The sequence below is a fragment of the Chionomys nivalis genome, chromosome 6, assembly GCF_950005125.1.
Source record: "Chionomys nivalis chromosome 6, mChiNiv1.1, whole genome shotgun sequence".
Lineage (NCBI taxonomy): Eukaryota > Metazoa > Chordata > Mammalia > Rodentia > Cricetidae > Chionomys > Chionomys nivalis.
Genome location: NC_080091.1, coordinates 34,889,878 through 34,905,989, shown reverse-complemented (window position 1 = coordinate 34,905,989; position 16,112 = coordinate 34,889,878). Strand labels below are relative to the sequence as shown.

The 16,112-nt window shown below is 53.0% G+C and overlaps 1 protein-coding gene across 1 annotated transcript; it reads right to left on the bottom strand.

Moving 5' to 3' along the window:
• Positions 1–216: 216 nt before the first annotated feature.
• Myo1g (myosin IG) lies at positions 217–15,579 on the bottom strand. The gene is made up of 22 exons (XM_057771719.1): positions 15,409–15,579; positions 13,675–13,883; positions 13,459–13,552; positions 12,513–12,678; positions 12,237–12,290; positions 11,729–11,839; positions 10,815–10,931; positions 10,148–10,372; positions 9,908–10,053; positions 9,254–9,368; positions 8,883–9,053; positions 8,630–8,700; positions 6,592–6,666; positions 6,282–6,414; positions 5,565–5,731; positions 4,973–5,180; positions 4,036–4,259; positions 3,452–3,596; positions 2,117–2,221; positions 1,787–1,900; positions 940–1,094; positions 217–865 (listed from the first exon to the last, which is right to left on the bottom strand). Exons 1-22 carry the CDS (start codon positions 15,501–15,503, stop codon positions 709–711), a joined length of 3,057 nt encoding a protein of 1,018 aa, XP_057627702.1. The 5' UTR covers positions 15,504–15,579; the 3' UTR covers positions 217–708.
• Positions 15,580–16,112: the final 533 nt, after the last annotated feature.

The following is a 16,112-nucleotide window of genomic DNA, read 5'->3' as shown; positions in this document are numbered from 1 at the left end:
GTGAGACCATTGCAAAGGACAGTCTCGGGGCTGAGAGAGGGTTCAGCCGAGAGGTGAGCTCGGATCCCAGCACCCACTTCAGGCGACGCATAGGAACCTAACATTCCAGCTCTAGGGGTCTGACACCCTCTTCTGGCCTCCAGAGACACCAGGCATACACATAAACACACACAAACATTTTTAAAAGAGAGGAAAGAAACCTATTTATTTGGGAACAAAATAAGATGACCTTTATTCATAGGGACACACCAATATACACATACACATAATTTTAAAAGTAAAATCTTTTGTTGGGAGTGGTGGTGCACACCTTTAATTCCAGCACTTAGGAGGCAGAGGCAGGCAGACCATGAGAGCTGCCTTGGGTGTCCAGGGAGGTACGTTTATGGAGAACACTTCCCTCCAACCATGGGCTCTGAATGGAGCCTGGCCGTGGGTTGGTGCTCTTACATCTGGGGTCTTCTCACACACCTCAGACTGGGTCTTCAGGCCTTCTGCTTCAATTTATGTAGGCCTGCAGTGGATGAGCAGGGAATGCTGGGTAAACACTGGCCAAGGCAGCAGCAGCCACACTAGACACAAATATAGCATCTTTATTGTGTGATGTTCCAGGCAGGAGTGTACAAGTCCTGGCCTTTGGTGTGGCCACGGCAAAGCCAGGTGTTTTTAGAACTCTGTGGAAACCAAGCTAGACTGGCTTGGGCCGGCTCAGTGGCTTGGCCAGAGGAGGGTAAAGGCACCGCGGCTACATTTGAAATCTGGCTCAGGCTGCTCTGGCCTTGGCTCCACAGAGATGAGGCGCCGGGCACCACGTTGACTCAGTGGGATACAGTCAGAAACACGGACCTCCAGGGTTCGCCCCTCCCTGCAGCAGGAAGAGCAGAGGGTCAGGGTGGCAGAGCTCTGTATGCCCACTTCCCAAAAGGACCCCAGACTCACCCTTGGCAGTGTGCAGCTAGCATGCCCACCAGCTCCCCAATGCGATTGTCGAGTGGTGGCTGGGAACGGTGTAGACACACTACAAGGTCATCATAGCCTTGGGCATGTAGCACCACCAGCTGGTCTCGTCCACTGGTCACACTCAGCCCTGTCACCTGAACAGAGAGCTTGGGATCAGAATCACATCAAGCAAACCTCTTCCTTCCAACAAGACTTCCCTGAGCCCCACTTGGGGAGCCCTATCTTTGGCAGTGTCCACTCCAGTGTCCAGCCACTCTCTGCCATCCCTGCCTCCCCTCTCTGATCCCTGCTGACAGAGGGGAAGACGGGCATGACATCATACAATAGGATATAGCTACTGTATCACATAGAGTGATACCACTGGTCCTTTGGCACTCATAGCAATGGAGTCACCAGGGGTGGGAGAATGAGAGGTAACATAGCCCCATCCCTGTCTCAGGCTTCTCCTTGTCCTATGAGAAAGAAAATTCTTGGAACTGAAGCTGGCATGCAAAGAACCAAGTAGCCATAGGGCCAGGCAGAGGAAGGGACAGTGTCCCAGAGGAGGTGACTGAAAGTTATGGTGAGGGCTCAGATCTACACAGGCAGGAGATTCTCTAAGACAGCAAAGGCAGAGAGAGAGGGACTATTTGAGTTGGCTAGAGCGTGAAAGCTTGAGGAAGGGGCGTCGAGGTACTCGAGAAAGAAAGTTACTATAGTGTTTTCAGAGGAGTGCTACCATCCGTGGAGTGAGGGTGACCTAGACAGATGATGGAGAAGATGAGGTAAGGCTCCCAGGGTCCTCACTGACACTCTACAGGTGGTGGAGAATGTCTACCATGCTCACCGCATCCAGGGGCACAGCCCGCATCACCCGGTACTGTCGGCCAGGCTCCAGCTTGTAGAGATGCCGATCGGTGAGCAGGAGGGCCCGGTCTCGGCTCTTGCGGAAGCGATTCACCTGCAGAGGAGCTGGCTGGGCCCAGGCTGGTACTGCCCATTCTTCTCCAGGCCCAGCAACCCCAACTTCCTCCCCCTCTATGTCCTCTCCTCACTGACTGACCGGGGATGACGCTTTCTAGGGTATCAGAAGCCACCAGAACTAGCTGGGGCAGTCTCAGGTCTCCCCTGAGTGTCTCTCATCTTTGTGCCCCATGACCTCCATCCAAGTACCAACCTTGCGCACGTGACTGGAAAAAAGCACGGACCCAAAACCATCCTTCTCCCGAAGAGCTTTCAGTTGCTCAGCAAACAGGTGAGAAGCTGTGGGGTTGTCAGTGTCCTGAGGACAAATGATGGGAAGAGGGTAATTGGGGTGGGGGCTGGAATCATGCTGGATTGACAGAAACTCTCAGCAAAATATCTTTCTCCACCTTGGTGAATCTAAGTCAAGATCCTGTACTTCCGCAACTGAGCACACGGATTCTTTGAGAGCGGAGGACACAGAACTTCACTGTTTTGACAGTTGAATGGCCTCCTCTTCCTGCAAACTAGCCTGGCTGGACTGGATTTTATGTGGAAGTTCTAGAGAAAGGCTCCAGAAGGCATGAATGGGTTGCATGTCTCACCCAACCACACAGAAGTACTCTGGGGACCAGGCCCAGGGATGATGTCATAGCTAATGTTAGTTGTCAACTTGACACACCTGAGAAGTGCCTACGTGATATTTTCTTAATTGCTTATTGAGGCAAGAGGGCCCCGCCCACTGTGGGTGGTGTCCCTAGGCAGGTGGGCCTGGGCTACCTAAATGATGGTTGAGCAAGACAAGGAGAGTGGGCCAGTTGGCAACACCCCCCTGTGGTTTCTGCATCAGTTCCTGCCCTGAGTCCCTGCCTGGGCTTCCCTGGACGGTTGACTATACTCTATGCACTGAAATGAACCCTTTTCCACCCAGGTTGTTTTTGGCCACAGTGTTTATCACAGCAACAGAAGGCAAGCGAAAGAGATGGCAAACTGACAGTAGCCGGGAGAAGGTGAAGGGAGCCATGGCAACAGGAACATTGGTAAATGTGACGTGTGAGAGGATGTGCACGCATGCCCATGTGTGTGCTTGTGTCTGAATGGGTACTGTAACCGAGAATATGAAGGGCACCTGTGCCTGAGAACACCGGATTCTCAGGGGGCCGGCGTTGCTCAACAGAATCTAGGATTGGGTACGGTTGAAAAATCCCAAAACCTCTGCCGGGCGGTGGTGGCGCACGCCTTTAATCCCAGCACTTGGGAGGCAGAGGCAGGCGGATCTCTGTGAGTTCGAGACCAGCCTGGTCTACAAGAGCTAGTTCCAGGACAGGCTCCAAAACCACAGAGAAACCCTGTCTCGAAAAACAAAACAAAACAAACAAAAAAGAAAAAAAATCCCAAAACCTCAAGCAAGAACGTTTGGAGCAGGGCCAAGAAGAACATTCAACAGGCCAGGCAACACCAGGATGGACAGAATAGCTGAGCTGGTAAGACCCATGCCAGTGTTAGTTCAGTTCTGAGCACTCATTGCCCTGGACCGGACGATACTCACAGAGGACAGGTAGTCTCGGGCCCAGGCCCGCTGGCAGCCCCAGTCCTGACGCAGTCCTTGCAAGGCCCCCATAGCAGCCACCTTGGCCTTGATCTGGGTCATGTCTGAAGGAGGAATGTTCTTCACTAACTGCCGTGCCCGCCACCTTGAAGAGGACAAGGATCAGAAGACACCTATCTGTGTTCATGGCTTCTCCAGCTCCTCCCCCAAAGAGCCATTTCTTCATCTGATGCTGATTGCCCTTTGGGTCTCCATCCCCACCTATCTTTCTGGCCTTGACCTTTTGTGTCCAAACCTACAGTCATTCAGCCTGACACTTGTTTTGTGTTCTCCTTCCGGAGAACTACTCAGACTTCTAGGTCCATGCCAACACGGAGTCCCCATTTCCCAGCCTCCCTAACTAGCGTCCCCTGTGGAGGCCATGGCACTGGACCAGTACAATCATGGCACCTCGATGGCCAGTTACTACTACTCAACCCTATCTTCCTGCTTATTCAGGGGGTGAGGATGGGTCTCCCAGTCAGGCTCAAGGATTCAGAGGACATCAGCTGCATGGGAAATCATATGGAGGACTGGGATGATACCTGCTGAAGAGAACATGGCAAGTGTCCTGGAAGGGCTGCAACACAGCAGGAGGTGGTGGCCACACAAGGTCACGGCCGTAGAGTGGGGGCTGCCGTGCAGCCTGGAACCTTCGCTGCAGTTCAACCAGGTGAGCACGCACCTTGTGCCTCCGGAACCAGCGCATGATAGTGTAGATGGCCCTTAGCCGCCGGCAGCGCCACCTAGCCAGGGTGCCACGCCATGCCTAGATGGAACCCATGGGATAGAACATGGGGTCATTCCCAAGCAAGGCACTAATGTCCTACTCTAAGATGGCCTTTAGTCTTTCTTGAGCACCCCTCGCTTGTCTTCAAGAAGGCTGACCATGCCTCCTGCTCTTTGGAGCCAATTCCATCTGGAGGCTTGTTCTTGGGTAAGCGTGTGGCCCTCGAGGATAGACAAGCCCTGCTTAAGGCTCTGCGGGCTCTCAGGAAAGAGCAGCTCTTCTGTACCAGACCTTATAAGCTGGGCCTTGTTGGCACCCTAGGCAGAAAGCTTGTGTGGGAGAGAGGAGACAGGAGATGGACATCTCCATGGCTCCCAGAGACAGAGGGACATCCCCAGAATGTGACCATCAGAACTCAGACTGAACCTCGACAAGGAAGGCAGCCAGGGACCCATGCATGACTTCAAAATATCAGGAACAGCCGGGCGGTGGTGGCGCACGCCTTTAATCCCAGCACTCGGGAGGCAGAGGCAGGCGGATCTCTGTGAGTTCGAGACCAGCCTGGTCCACAAGAGCTAGTTCCAGGACAGGCTCCAAAACCACAGAGAAACCCTGTCTCGAAAAACCAAAAAAAAAAAAAAAAAAATATCAGGAACACCATCAAGAGTGCAATGGGCAAGACATAGTCTGCAGCTCTCTGTGGACACCCATCCCCCCCAAAGAGGGTGTCCAACCGGCACCCCTCCTCGCACCTTCTGCAGCAATAACACAATGATGGGAATGAGCCGAGCTCGGCTCTGTTCCAGAGTGACCAGCGTCCTTGGGGATCGGATGAAGAGCTTGCTGTGGCCAAAGGCCACATCCCCTTGCAGCCCATGCTGCTCCAGCAGGGCACTCACAGCCTCCTTGTCAGAGCCCAGCAGGTGGTTGGGCCACGTGTACTCGCAGGTCATCTTGTACCTGTCACCACAGAATAGGAAGGTGGGAATTTGGTGTCAGACAGTACACATCTATCCCCCCTTTGTGACCAGCCCTGGGAAGAATGTAGGGGTACCGGGAATCCACGGGACTGACAGTTATGACCTTGGGCCTTGCCCTCACCATCAATTTCTTCCCATACCTATTACATGTGTCCCCACATATGGCCTTGCACATATACACATGTTCACATACACACATCTTCCCCACACTTTCTCACTGACATTTCGGTGCCTTGGGGCCAGAGGTACACTGGCTCCAACTTGCATTGTCATTTAAGACATTATTTAGGGTCCCTCTGCTTCTACCTGCCAGATTCCACATGGAGTCATCGCCCACGTTTGTGGTGGGTGTGGAAGCCTGTACCTGAGCAGGAATCGCGGGTAGGGCTGGCGGGAAGCAAAGCCAGCCCTTCGGACCCTCACATTCTCCAGGAGACCCAGGTACGCCACCTGGTGGCGACAGTGGGCTTCATCGAGCCGCCCAGCCACTTTGTCTTCATTGGGCTTGATGCAGCGTACATAGAAGGGCTCCTGTAGGGACAGAGGACACTTAGGGGCCTAAGCTCGTGGTTTCTGTGTGTCCTGCCCCAAGAAGACAGGGCTTCTCAGGCCCCAAAGAGCTGGATTAGCAGAGCTGGGAAAAGGGAAATCACAGCAGAACAAGAGACCTAGAGCCTCACCAACCAGAGCCCAGAGCTAGGTTCCAGTCCAGGAAGGAGGAAGGAACTCTTCTCCCTGCCTTCTCCCTTTGCCCCAGAGAGGCTACCGTTTCTGGATGTTCTGCTAACACACCCTTCCATACCCTCCTCTCAGTTGCTCCTCTGACTTTTGGTCTGAAGTTCCCCAAGAGAGCTAGTGCCGATTTACGGTCCCTGTGACTTTCAGACACTCTTACCCAGGAGGCCAAGGGTTTACTGCTTTCAAAGCCTGCCCTGTGTTCAGTGGTTGTACAAGTCTGACCTCTGAGTCCCGTATCTAACCTCTACTACGGATCTGGTCCCTAGTGGGGCAAGCAGGACTCAAGCAGACAGAATAAGAATGCCCACCCCTTCATGACAGAGAAGGACGTGAAAGGCAATACCTTGGAAGCCAAGTTCTCCACTAGCGCAACCATAGAGTTCTTAAAAAGTGTGCCAGCTGTCAGGGGGCGCTTGGTTACTTCTGTAATGTCCTGTTGCCCATCAGGCCACATGGCTCGCAAGGTGGGATCTGCACTGTAGACACAAGCTGCGTTTACCCAGATGCCCTGGCAAGGCATAGCTCGCGTGACCTAAGATGGCTCCAAACTACGTAGTTTTATTTTTGAACCTCTCAGGCTGTCTGTGAATTAAGTAGGGATTAGACCTCAGAGTCCCTAGCCCCCAGCCTGGCCTGGCGAAAGCCGCACTCACCTATTGTACAGCAGCCGTTTGAAGTCCTGGAAAAGGGAATCTCTATTCTTGTCAATGAAGCCCTCCACAGAGTACCTGACCAAGACAAGAGTGGGTGAGTAGATCAAGGGCCCAGCAGACAGGCTACCTAGAGTTCCACCTTCTGGCACCTATCTCTAATTTCCTGGGTTAGTATCTTCCAGCTGCTATCCTCTGCTTCCTAGTCTCCCTTGGGTCTGCGTTCTCTTTTGTCCCCTACACCTATTCTCCTTAGGATAAACTCCCCTCCCGGAAAGGACTCAGTGGCGGAGGTCCCAGGACTAAAGCCAAACATCCCAGCACCAAATCCTAGCTCTTCCTCGAGGGCACTGGGTGGCTTTGGAAACGCTATCTCATGGCTCCGCTTCTTGAGGTACATTAAATACTTGAGCCAGGTCTACTGGGTTTCTATGAATACCAGCAATTACAGTCATGACAAAAAACTCCAGCCTTGTGACATAGAACCTCAGAATAATTCTTGGTTCTTGGACCACTGGAAAGTTAATTGATAAATATTGGCTCTGCTTATAGCACTGATGAAGACACAAGTGTGGATTACTGTAACAGGTATGATCATCAATTTCCTCTCCTTGGGAAGCTTCCATCAAATACTGCACTTCAGAGAGGAATGAGAGGTAAATTATCGGTCATAATGACAAGCCCAGAAAGAAAACCTAGACTTGGAAGCTCAGAAGTGTGGTGCTAGTTAGTTTTTTTGTCAACTTGACACAAGCTAGAGACATCTGAGAAACGGGAACCTTGACTGGGAGATGCTTCCATCAGACTGGGCTGTAGGCAAGTCTGGAAGACATGTTTTTATGTATATTTTTTATAGGTTTATTCATTTATTTTTGTTTTATGTGTATGGATGTTTTGCCTGCATGTATTTCAGTTCATGACTTGTGTCTTTGGTGCCCATGGAGACCAGAAGAAGGCATCAGATCCCTAGGACTGTAGTTACAGATAGTTGTAAGCTGTCATGTAGGTGCTGGGTATCAAACCAAAGTTCTCTAGAAGAGTAACCAGGGTCCCTAAGCACTGAGCCATCTCTCCAGCCCTGGGACATTCTCTGGATCCGTATGAGAGAGCCCAGACCAGTGTGAGCAGAACTATCCCTGGGAACGTGGTCCTGGGTAGTGTGAGAAAGCAGGCTGAGAGAGCCAAGGAAAGCAAGCCAGCAAGCATCGCTTCTCCAGGGCCTCTGCTTCAGTTCCTGCCTTGAGTTCCTGCCCCTGCTTCCCTCAACAAGGAACTATAATTGGATTATGTTTCTGAAATAAACCTTTTCCTCCCCAAGTCGCTCTTGGTCGTGGCCCTTATGGCAGCAATAGAAAGCAATCCAGGACAGCTGTCTGGGAACTGGAGTGAGCCCCCACCGGGGCCAACTGTAAGCGCAAGGTATTAGCCAGACATGGGGGTACGTGCACACAATCCCAACAATTGGAAGGCTGATGGAGGAGAGCCACGGGTTCTAGGCCAGTAGTGACAACCTACATAGACCACGTAAAGGCTCGGGAGGTACTCACTGGAACAGTGCTTGCCTGCTGTGTGCACAAAGACCCCAAATCTGATCTCCAGGACAAAAAGAAAAAGATAGAAAGGAAAGAAGGAAGAAAAGGGTAAGGGAAACAAAGAAGAAAAAAAAAAAAGAAATGCAGGATTATTGCTTTCTAGGGACTATCTTCCAACCTGAAGCTCCTTCATATAAGATGGATAAGGTAGGGCTCTAGAATGGGTATTTTGTTGTTGTTAGGTTTTTGTTTTGGTTTTTTTTGAGAGGGTCTCCCTATTGTGTAGCCCTGGCTGACCTGGAAGTCACTATGTAGAGTGGAATGACCTTGAACTCACAGATAGCTGCCTGCCTCTGCCTTCTAAGTGCTGGGATTGAAAGTGTATGCCACCATGCCCAGTTTGACCTGGGTGTTTTAAAGGAGCGTCTAGATGCATACAGCTGGGGTAGGACCCAAAACTTTGTGTCTTTCCTGTACCTATGCTTCTTGGGACTGAAGGTCCTACTCACGTGACATCCCCTGCATAGTGTTTGATCCGGAAGTCTCGGCCAAACTCCATGGTTTTATCTGTAGGGCAAAGCTGTGGTACAGGCAATGGTAAGACATGGGCAATGGGGGCAGCTTTGTAGTCTGTGTGAGGGACAATCCCACAGGCACCCATAGGTAACTATGACAGCAGCATCAGGCTAGTTGGAGCATCGTAACACCTCTCTACTCATCCCCACCCTCGGTGCTATCACTGCACGGGGACAGCTAGCGCACCTGGCGGCTAGAATAGTGTGGGTGGTGGCGGTGATGTGTGTCCAGGGTCTGCAGGAAGATGCGGTCAGTGATTGGGCCTGCTGTGCTGCAGGCCTCATCTAGCACAGCCAGGATGCCTCGGTGGGGCCGCTCGACTAGTTCCACGATGGTGGCGTTGTTGAAGTATTCAATCTGGAGTGGAGGACACCAGAAGGGAGGCTCTAGAAAAACTCCCGACACTGACCAGTCGCCTCCCCTTGCTCAGGACCTGCTTGTTGCCCTCCAGGTCCCTTGAGGCTCCTAAGGCATGCTCCTCTCTGATAGCCACCAGCCCCCCTCCCCTGTCCCACCCCAGCCCCCACCGCCCCCGCCAGCCCAGCGGCTGTGCTCACGCTCTGCCAGGCGATGCCCTCGCGCTCATACTCCTCTTGTTCTTGCTTCAGGATAAGCTGGATGAAGAGCTGCTGGAGCTTCTCGTTGCAATAGTTGATGCAGAACTGCTCAAAGCTGGGGGTGGGGTGGGACCTTCAGAGGGGCTTTCGCTCCTTGGGTGTTAGGTAGTGATGGACAGCTGCCTGTCTCCTAATAGCTCTGCACTGTGAGGTATGAGCTCTCCACCCTACCACCCCGTGTACCAGAATGGACTTGGGAGCCACCATCAAGAGAAGGGAGCCCACATTTTTTTTTAATCTATTAGGTATACATTATTCTGTTTGTTTGTATGCGTGCAGGCCAGAAGAGGGCACCAGATCTCATTACAGATGGTTGTGAGTCACCATGTGGTTGCTGGGAATTGAACTCAGGACCTTTGGAAGAGAAGGCAATGCTCTTAACCACTGAGCCATCTCTCCAGCCCCCGAGCCCACAAATTTTGCCTGCCATCAGGTTACCATAACTGGCCGGGGGGTAGAACTAAGGCAAGCTTAGACTCAAGGGCCAGCAGGAGAATCTAAACAGTCCTTCCTCCTGGCCCAAAGTTTCTGGATTACGGTGGCCACAGTGGTTACAGGATCAAATGAACAGTTGCAGTTGGCTGGGTTGCCTACCTGTTGACGGGGAAGACTTCAAAGCCATAAATGTCCAGCACACCAATGACTGTGTCCTTGCCATCGCGCCGAGGGTCACGGCCCCGGGGTTCCATGATGCCATTGATCCTGTCCACGACCCACTCAAACAACCGCTGGTACACTGCCTGGAGTAGGACGTGTTTTCTGTGTGACCAGCCCACCATCCCTATCAAGGCCCCATGGTTTCTCCTTCCAGCTGCTCTGAGAAGAACTGAATACCTTGGCACAGGCGTCCCGGGCATAGCTTGCCTCAGCCGCAGTGTGGCCTTTCTCTATGAGTTCTCGGCCTCCGGAAGCCACTGTACGAGCCAGCAAGGTTCGAAGAACAAGGTCTCTGGGTGTAGCTGTTAGCTTGGCCACGTAGTCTACCAGGGCCTCCTCCGCCACTGCCAGCCCTCCTTTCTGTGGCCCATTTTCCTCCGTCTCCACAAACTCGATGTTGCCCTGGTGACGAAGGAATCATGAGCAGGCTGGCTGCCTTCCGTGGAGAGGACAGAGGACCGATGGACACAGATGGAGACAGAGGATGTGGGCGTGGGAGAACACAGCTTTCACCCAGCCAGCGCTGTCAACTGACCACTGTGAGCCACGGACACAGCAGAGGTCTAAAACCTGCAACTGAGGCCTCTCAAGAAGAACCGAAGCAGAGAGGTGCTGAGGAAGAGCTCAGAGGCCACAGCGCCAGAGGTGTGAGAGTCAGACTCAGCTGTCAAAGAGCCTAGGCTCCCCACTCCGTATCAGACCCTACTCATGGCCCACTCAGACTCAGCAGGGGAGGAAGGCGGCTCAATGATTCTGCGGGAATATCCCCCACTAAGTCCAATCCTTCCTCCATGGACGCTCCCAGGAGGAGAGGTCGCCCTCCCGGTTTCCAGGCCAAGCTCACCAGGTGCAGTATGGCAGCTAGGATTCGATGGATGGACTCCACCTCCTCAGGACTGAAGCCAATGATCCTCATAGCCTCCATCACGGCTTGGTGGTTCTTCTCATCACTATCCAAAGCCTAGGGGAGAAGGTGTTTACCACCCACGTAACATGGGCCCAGGACCCCTGCCCTTATTAGACCTCACCTGCTCACCCTCTCTTCTCCATGAATCCCTATTCCTCCATCCATATGTGCTCATCCACTATCCTGTCTCCTCCCTGAACTATTTTCTTGTAGGCAGGGGCTGCTTGTTCATTTCCTGGCCACCCAGACACAAAATAATTACACAGAAACTATATTAATTAAAACCACTGCTCAGCCTATTAGCTCAGGCTTTTTATTAACTAACTCTTACATCTTTTTTTTTTTCTTTTTTCTTTTTTTGGATTTTCGAGACAGGGTTTCTCCGTAGCTTTTGGTTCCTGTCCTGGAACTAGCTTTTGTAGACCAGGCTGGCCTCGAACTCACAGAGATCCGCCTGCCTCTGCCTCCCGAGTGCTGGGATTAAAGGCGTGCGCCACCACCGCCCGGCCTAACTCTTACATCTTAAATTGACCTATTTCTGTTATTTTATATTGTACCACGAGGCTCGTGGTTTACCAGTAAGGTTCTGGCAGGTGGGCATCTTTCTCCTTCAGCGCCTCTCTAACTCTGCCTATTCCTTTCTATATCTCTTCAGATTTCCCACCCGGCTTTACCCTGCCCTGTCATAGGCCGAAGTAGCTTTATTCATCAACCAATAAAGCAACACATAAGCAGGAGGAGATCCTACATGATTTTCTCTCCCACTTACTTGAACGGCTCACACCCTCTGGCCTAAGCCAATCGCTGTCTACTCCCTAAGTCTGACTGAGACCCGTACCCCTTGCCCTCACATTGTGCACACCCATGCTGAGCCCAGCTCCCTGGCGTGTGAAGTTATACACAGCGGGATTCCTCTCCAGATGCAGTCCTTGCAGCTTTTGGTCATCACTGCCCCTAAGCAACTGGAAGGCACATAAGTCCTTTCGTTAGGCACTGAGTTTCAAGGACCCTCCTTTATCAACCCCATCCCCCAACAGAAACAGGATGATTCCGACACAGAACCCATAGGAAAACTGCCTGTGTCCCAGGGTACTTAAAGTCTCTGGGCCTCAGATATTGGAGACAACTCCATTCTCAAGAATCTCCCACTCTTTGGTGCCTGGGGTGAAGCACCAGGGATCTTTGGGATAGAGGTAAGGGGAATAAAGACATGGTTGGGGGCTGGTTAGTGTTGGGCAGAGAGGGGAAATTGGGGGCAGTGAGGAAGGGAAGGAAGACAGGTCCAGCCTACTGCCCTTCCCCACCTCTCCCTTTGTTTGCTAGTTTGCTCTCATCCCCTCTCCACTCACAGAGACTCACCTGGTAGAAGGCGTGGAAGTTCCTCTCACCCACATGCTGCTTGAGGACCCTAGACTGAGGCAAGAGGGGTAGTTGGATTCCAATCCAGGAGTGGGTCCGCACCAAGGACCCGGTCTGTGTATTACCAGGAGGAAAGCAGCCCAGGAGTAGGGACGCTGTGACATAGGGACACTGAGGCCCAGAGAAGGGCCCCTGAGGGCTCTGCTTTCCCCATGTATGTTCCCAGCCCCTGGGACCTTCGCGTCAGGGAAGGGTCACCTCAGGCCACCCGCCCACCTTCTCCAGCAGATAGCTGTGGATGTGTCCTCCAACAGGATCCCCCTTGAAGTCGAAGTTGATGTCCATGTACTTGCCGAAGCGGCTAGAATTGTGGTTGCGGTTGGTTCGGGCATTGCCAAAGGCTTCCAGCACACAGGTGGACTTCAGCAGTACATCCTTCACCCTGTGGACAGAGGGACTAGGGACTCAGTGCAAAGACCCCCATCTAGAGAATAACCACAGCGTCTCAGGATGGGCCAGGAAGCTGAGCTGGCTGAGGAGGGAGTGGTCCGCCGTGTTCAGAGTGTCCCCTGCGCTGTGCATGACTGTCAGCTTCGTTTTGAGAACTGGAGGTGCTCTTGTCCACCTTGCTTGTATCACACACATTGTCCATAAAGCTCTGAGCCCAGGACAAGTGCTCAGCCAATGCCATGTACCGTTTCTTGTGGCACCCCCGGGTCCCATCATCTCTTTTCCAGCAGGCCTTAGGTAGCAGTGATGGTCACCTGCTGGGAGACTGATATTCTTCCAGGTGTCCTGCAAGGCCCCACCACAACACTACCACTGGAAGAGACAGGCTAAGACCCGGGTACTTCTGCAGGGCCTGAATGTAGAGTAGAGGGCTGGGCTTCCAGCCCATATCCTGAATAAGGCAACTGGAACTCAGACGCTGCCTGGCCCTCCTCACCAGTCTGTCAATTTCTCCAGGCTTCGGTAGACTCCACAAGATGTTCCCTTTCCTGCTTTGAGACCTGTTGATGACACCTCCTCCCCAGCTGGCAGTGTGCACACCTTGCCTTGGTCTCAGCCCTTTCATCTGTGGCTTTAGGGTACGGGGAGTGACCTGGAGCCTTCCTGATAGATGTTGGCTTGAGCTGGCTTCTGCCTTTCATCTTTTGCTTCCTAGCCCAAGGCCCATCCCCTAGCAAAAAGCCTCAGCGCTGCTGGGCCCCTAAGTGCTCACCTCTCCACCTCAGCCCTCTGGCTTGGGTTGGTGACAGCAGCGATGTACTGCATGATATGCTTGCTGGCTTCTGTCTTCCCTGCCCCACTCTCCCCTGCCAAGAAGAGAGGGAATGAGCATCAGCTCCATTGCATCACCCATGCTTACAGGTGGAAGCACCCCCCCTCATTTATTAGTGAGGCATGACTCTGGCATCCGGTTCACAGGCACAGGTACCTGAGATGACAATGCAGGTGTCCCTGGATCTACGCTTCATTGCCTTGTAGGCAGCATTGGCCACAGCGTAAAGATGTGGTGGTCGCTCGTAGAGCTCACGGCCCTGGTACTTGGCAATGGCCTCTGGTCCATACAGTGGCAGCTCCTGGTAGGGGTTCACGGATACCAGCACCTCACCGATGTAGGTATAGATACGGCCCTTCTCAAACCTAGGTACAGCAGAACAAGGCCTCAGCATTCACATCCACGTGGGAGGCCTCAAGCAGTCAGCAGCCCCTCCCAGAGAAGATCATAGAGAGGAGAAAAGAAGGTCCTCATTGACTTAAGATGCATCCTGAGTAAACTGAGTTACCCAGAGCAGTCCTTAGCACTGTGCAGAGTGGTCCACACTGCTATCTGCAGGATGCTCAGGTTCCAGGAATCAGGGACTTACCCATTCCACAAAGGGGACTGACTTATGAAAGAACCCTCGTTTTCTCAAGCATCAGGGCTGGCCCCAGGTGACCCCTGCAGGGCAGCTGGGTTAATGAGACTGAGAAAAGGGGACTCTTCCAGGGAGGGGGGCCTTGGTTGTTTCCTGTCTCAGAGTCTAGGCGGGACCAGAGCCGGAAGGGGACTCGCCCTGCCCCACCCAAATCATAGGGTGGTGATTTGCTTTTCACCCCCTAGTCATGGCCACCACCACTCTCCAGCCCATCTTCAGACTTCCCCACCCTTCCGTTCACAAACCAAGTCACCAGCAGGAGCCTGGGGCTGTCCCTCTCTGGGATTTTGTCCTTTGAGAGGAGTCCCGGCCTGCTTGCTCCTTGAGGTCCCATCTGCCCTTGGTGTGTGGGACCCGCCCAACCCCAGGCAGGCCTCCTCAGGGTTCCTCTTTCTGCCACTTGTGACATGGGTACTCCCAGGGACTACAAGCTGTGTGACCTGCCGCCACTGTCCTCTGTGGCTCGGTGTACAAAGCAGAGGTGGCATGGTCCTGAGCTTGCTTTCCACAAGAATGAGGCCGACTGCTAACAAAGCATTGGCTCATTTCCTGGAGAGCCCTCTCCATGGGTCAGCCTGCGGCCTCCACCTCTGTGCCTAGGGAGATTCCTTGCCTTCGGGTGCTCTCCAGGGAGCTTCCCAGGACACCACAGACCCCTCTAGGAGGCAGGCATGAAGTTCCGCTGCAACAAAGCCATTTGTCATGCCATGTTTTTAGCTCCTGGACCCCTCCCAGCCTTCCTCAGCAGGAAAGCGGGCTCCAGCATCGGTTCTACCCATCCGTGGTAGCCTGGACCCCTCTCTTGAACAACCCAGAGCATCACATCAACTTGCTGTGATTTTCGGGACCCTAGGATGGATCCCATTTTATTCTGAAGTTCCCAAGGAGCCTGGAGGCAGGTCCCACATAAGACCCCGGGAAGAAATATCTGCAGGTACAAAGAAAAGGGCGCTAGAGTTCCTGGTCCCCTTGCTTTTGCTCATCGTTCTCAAGGGGACACCACATTCTGGTCTTGTCACTTAGGGTGTGGTGACAGCCAGTGCGCAGCTCCAACTCTGAAAATTGGTTGCTTTCTGGGTGACCGTTACCTCCCGAGACACCATTATTTCAGCCTGTATTGTCTAGGCGTGTGTGACCCTGTCTCAGGCCCTGATGATGGGACCGGTGTACCTTCCTTACTCCCTTCAGGTCTGCATAGATGAGAAGGGAGGAGAGGAGGGAAAGGAGCCCAGCACCCATGCCCCATCTACCTGAGCTGTAGGTTCTTCATGAAGTCCTCCATTGTCAGTTGGTCCAAAAGCACAAAGTCAGCCTTCCCATACTCGGGGCCTTCCTCGTCCTCCATCCTACCCACTGGGAGCACCCAGGTCAGGGCACCAGAGCTTTCTGTACGGAGGTGAAGGGGCAGACAGAAAGGGGAGGCCCAGCCCTGCCTAACTCCTACAGTGCTGCGGTAAAGTAGGAAGTGGGTTTTGTTGGGGGAGCTTGGCCCTGCCCACTTACAGCTCCTTTGCCCGGGTGCTTCAAATGCTGCTTCCTGCTCCCCGGCCCACAAAGTCTGTGCCTAACGGTCCGGTCCTCTATTCCGATGGGGTCCTTGTCCTCCTCAAAACTTCAAGGTAGCATAGTAGTACAGGCTTGTAACCTCAAGCACTCTGAAGGTTAAGGGCAGGCTGGAGGTGTAGCTCAGTAGGTAGAAGGCTTGCCCAACATTCACGAAGCCCTGGTTGAACCCTCAGCACCCTATAAGAACAGGGCATGGTAGTACAAGCCTACAATCCCAACACTTGGAGAAGGATCAGAAGTTCAAGGTCATATCTTACTATATAGCAAGTCTAAGATCAGTCTGGGCTATGACACCTTGTATCAAGAGGGGTTACTGGGAAACAGGGTGTGTTGGCACATGTATTTAGTCCCAGCACTCAGGAGGCAGAGGCAGGCAGATCTCTGAGTT

Coding starts and splice junctions, on each gene's coding strand:
- Myo1g (XM_057771719.1), bottom strand. CDS start 15,503: ATGGAGGACGAGGAAGGCCCCGAGTATGGGAAGGCTGACTTTGTGCTT. Junction 13,884..15,408: donor ATGAAGAACCTACAGCTCAG/GTAGATGGGGCA, acceptor TGCTGTACCTAG/GTTTGAGAAGGGCCGTATCT. Junction 6,415..6,591: donor AAACGGCTGCTGTACAATAG/GTGAGTGCGGCT, acceptor TTGTGTCTACAG/TGCAGATCCCACCTTGCGAG.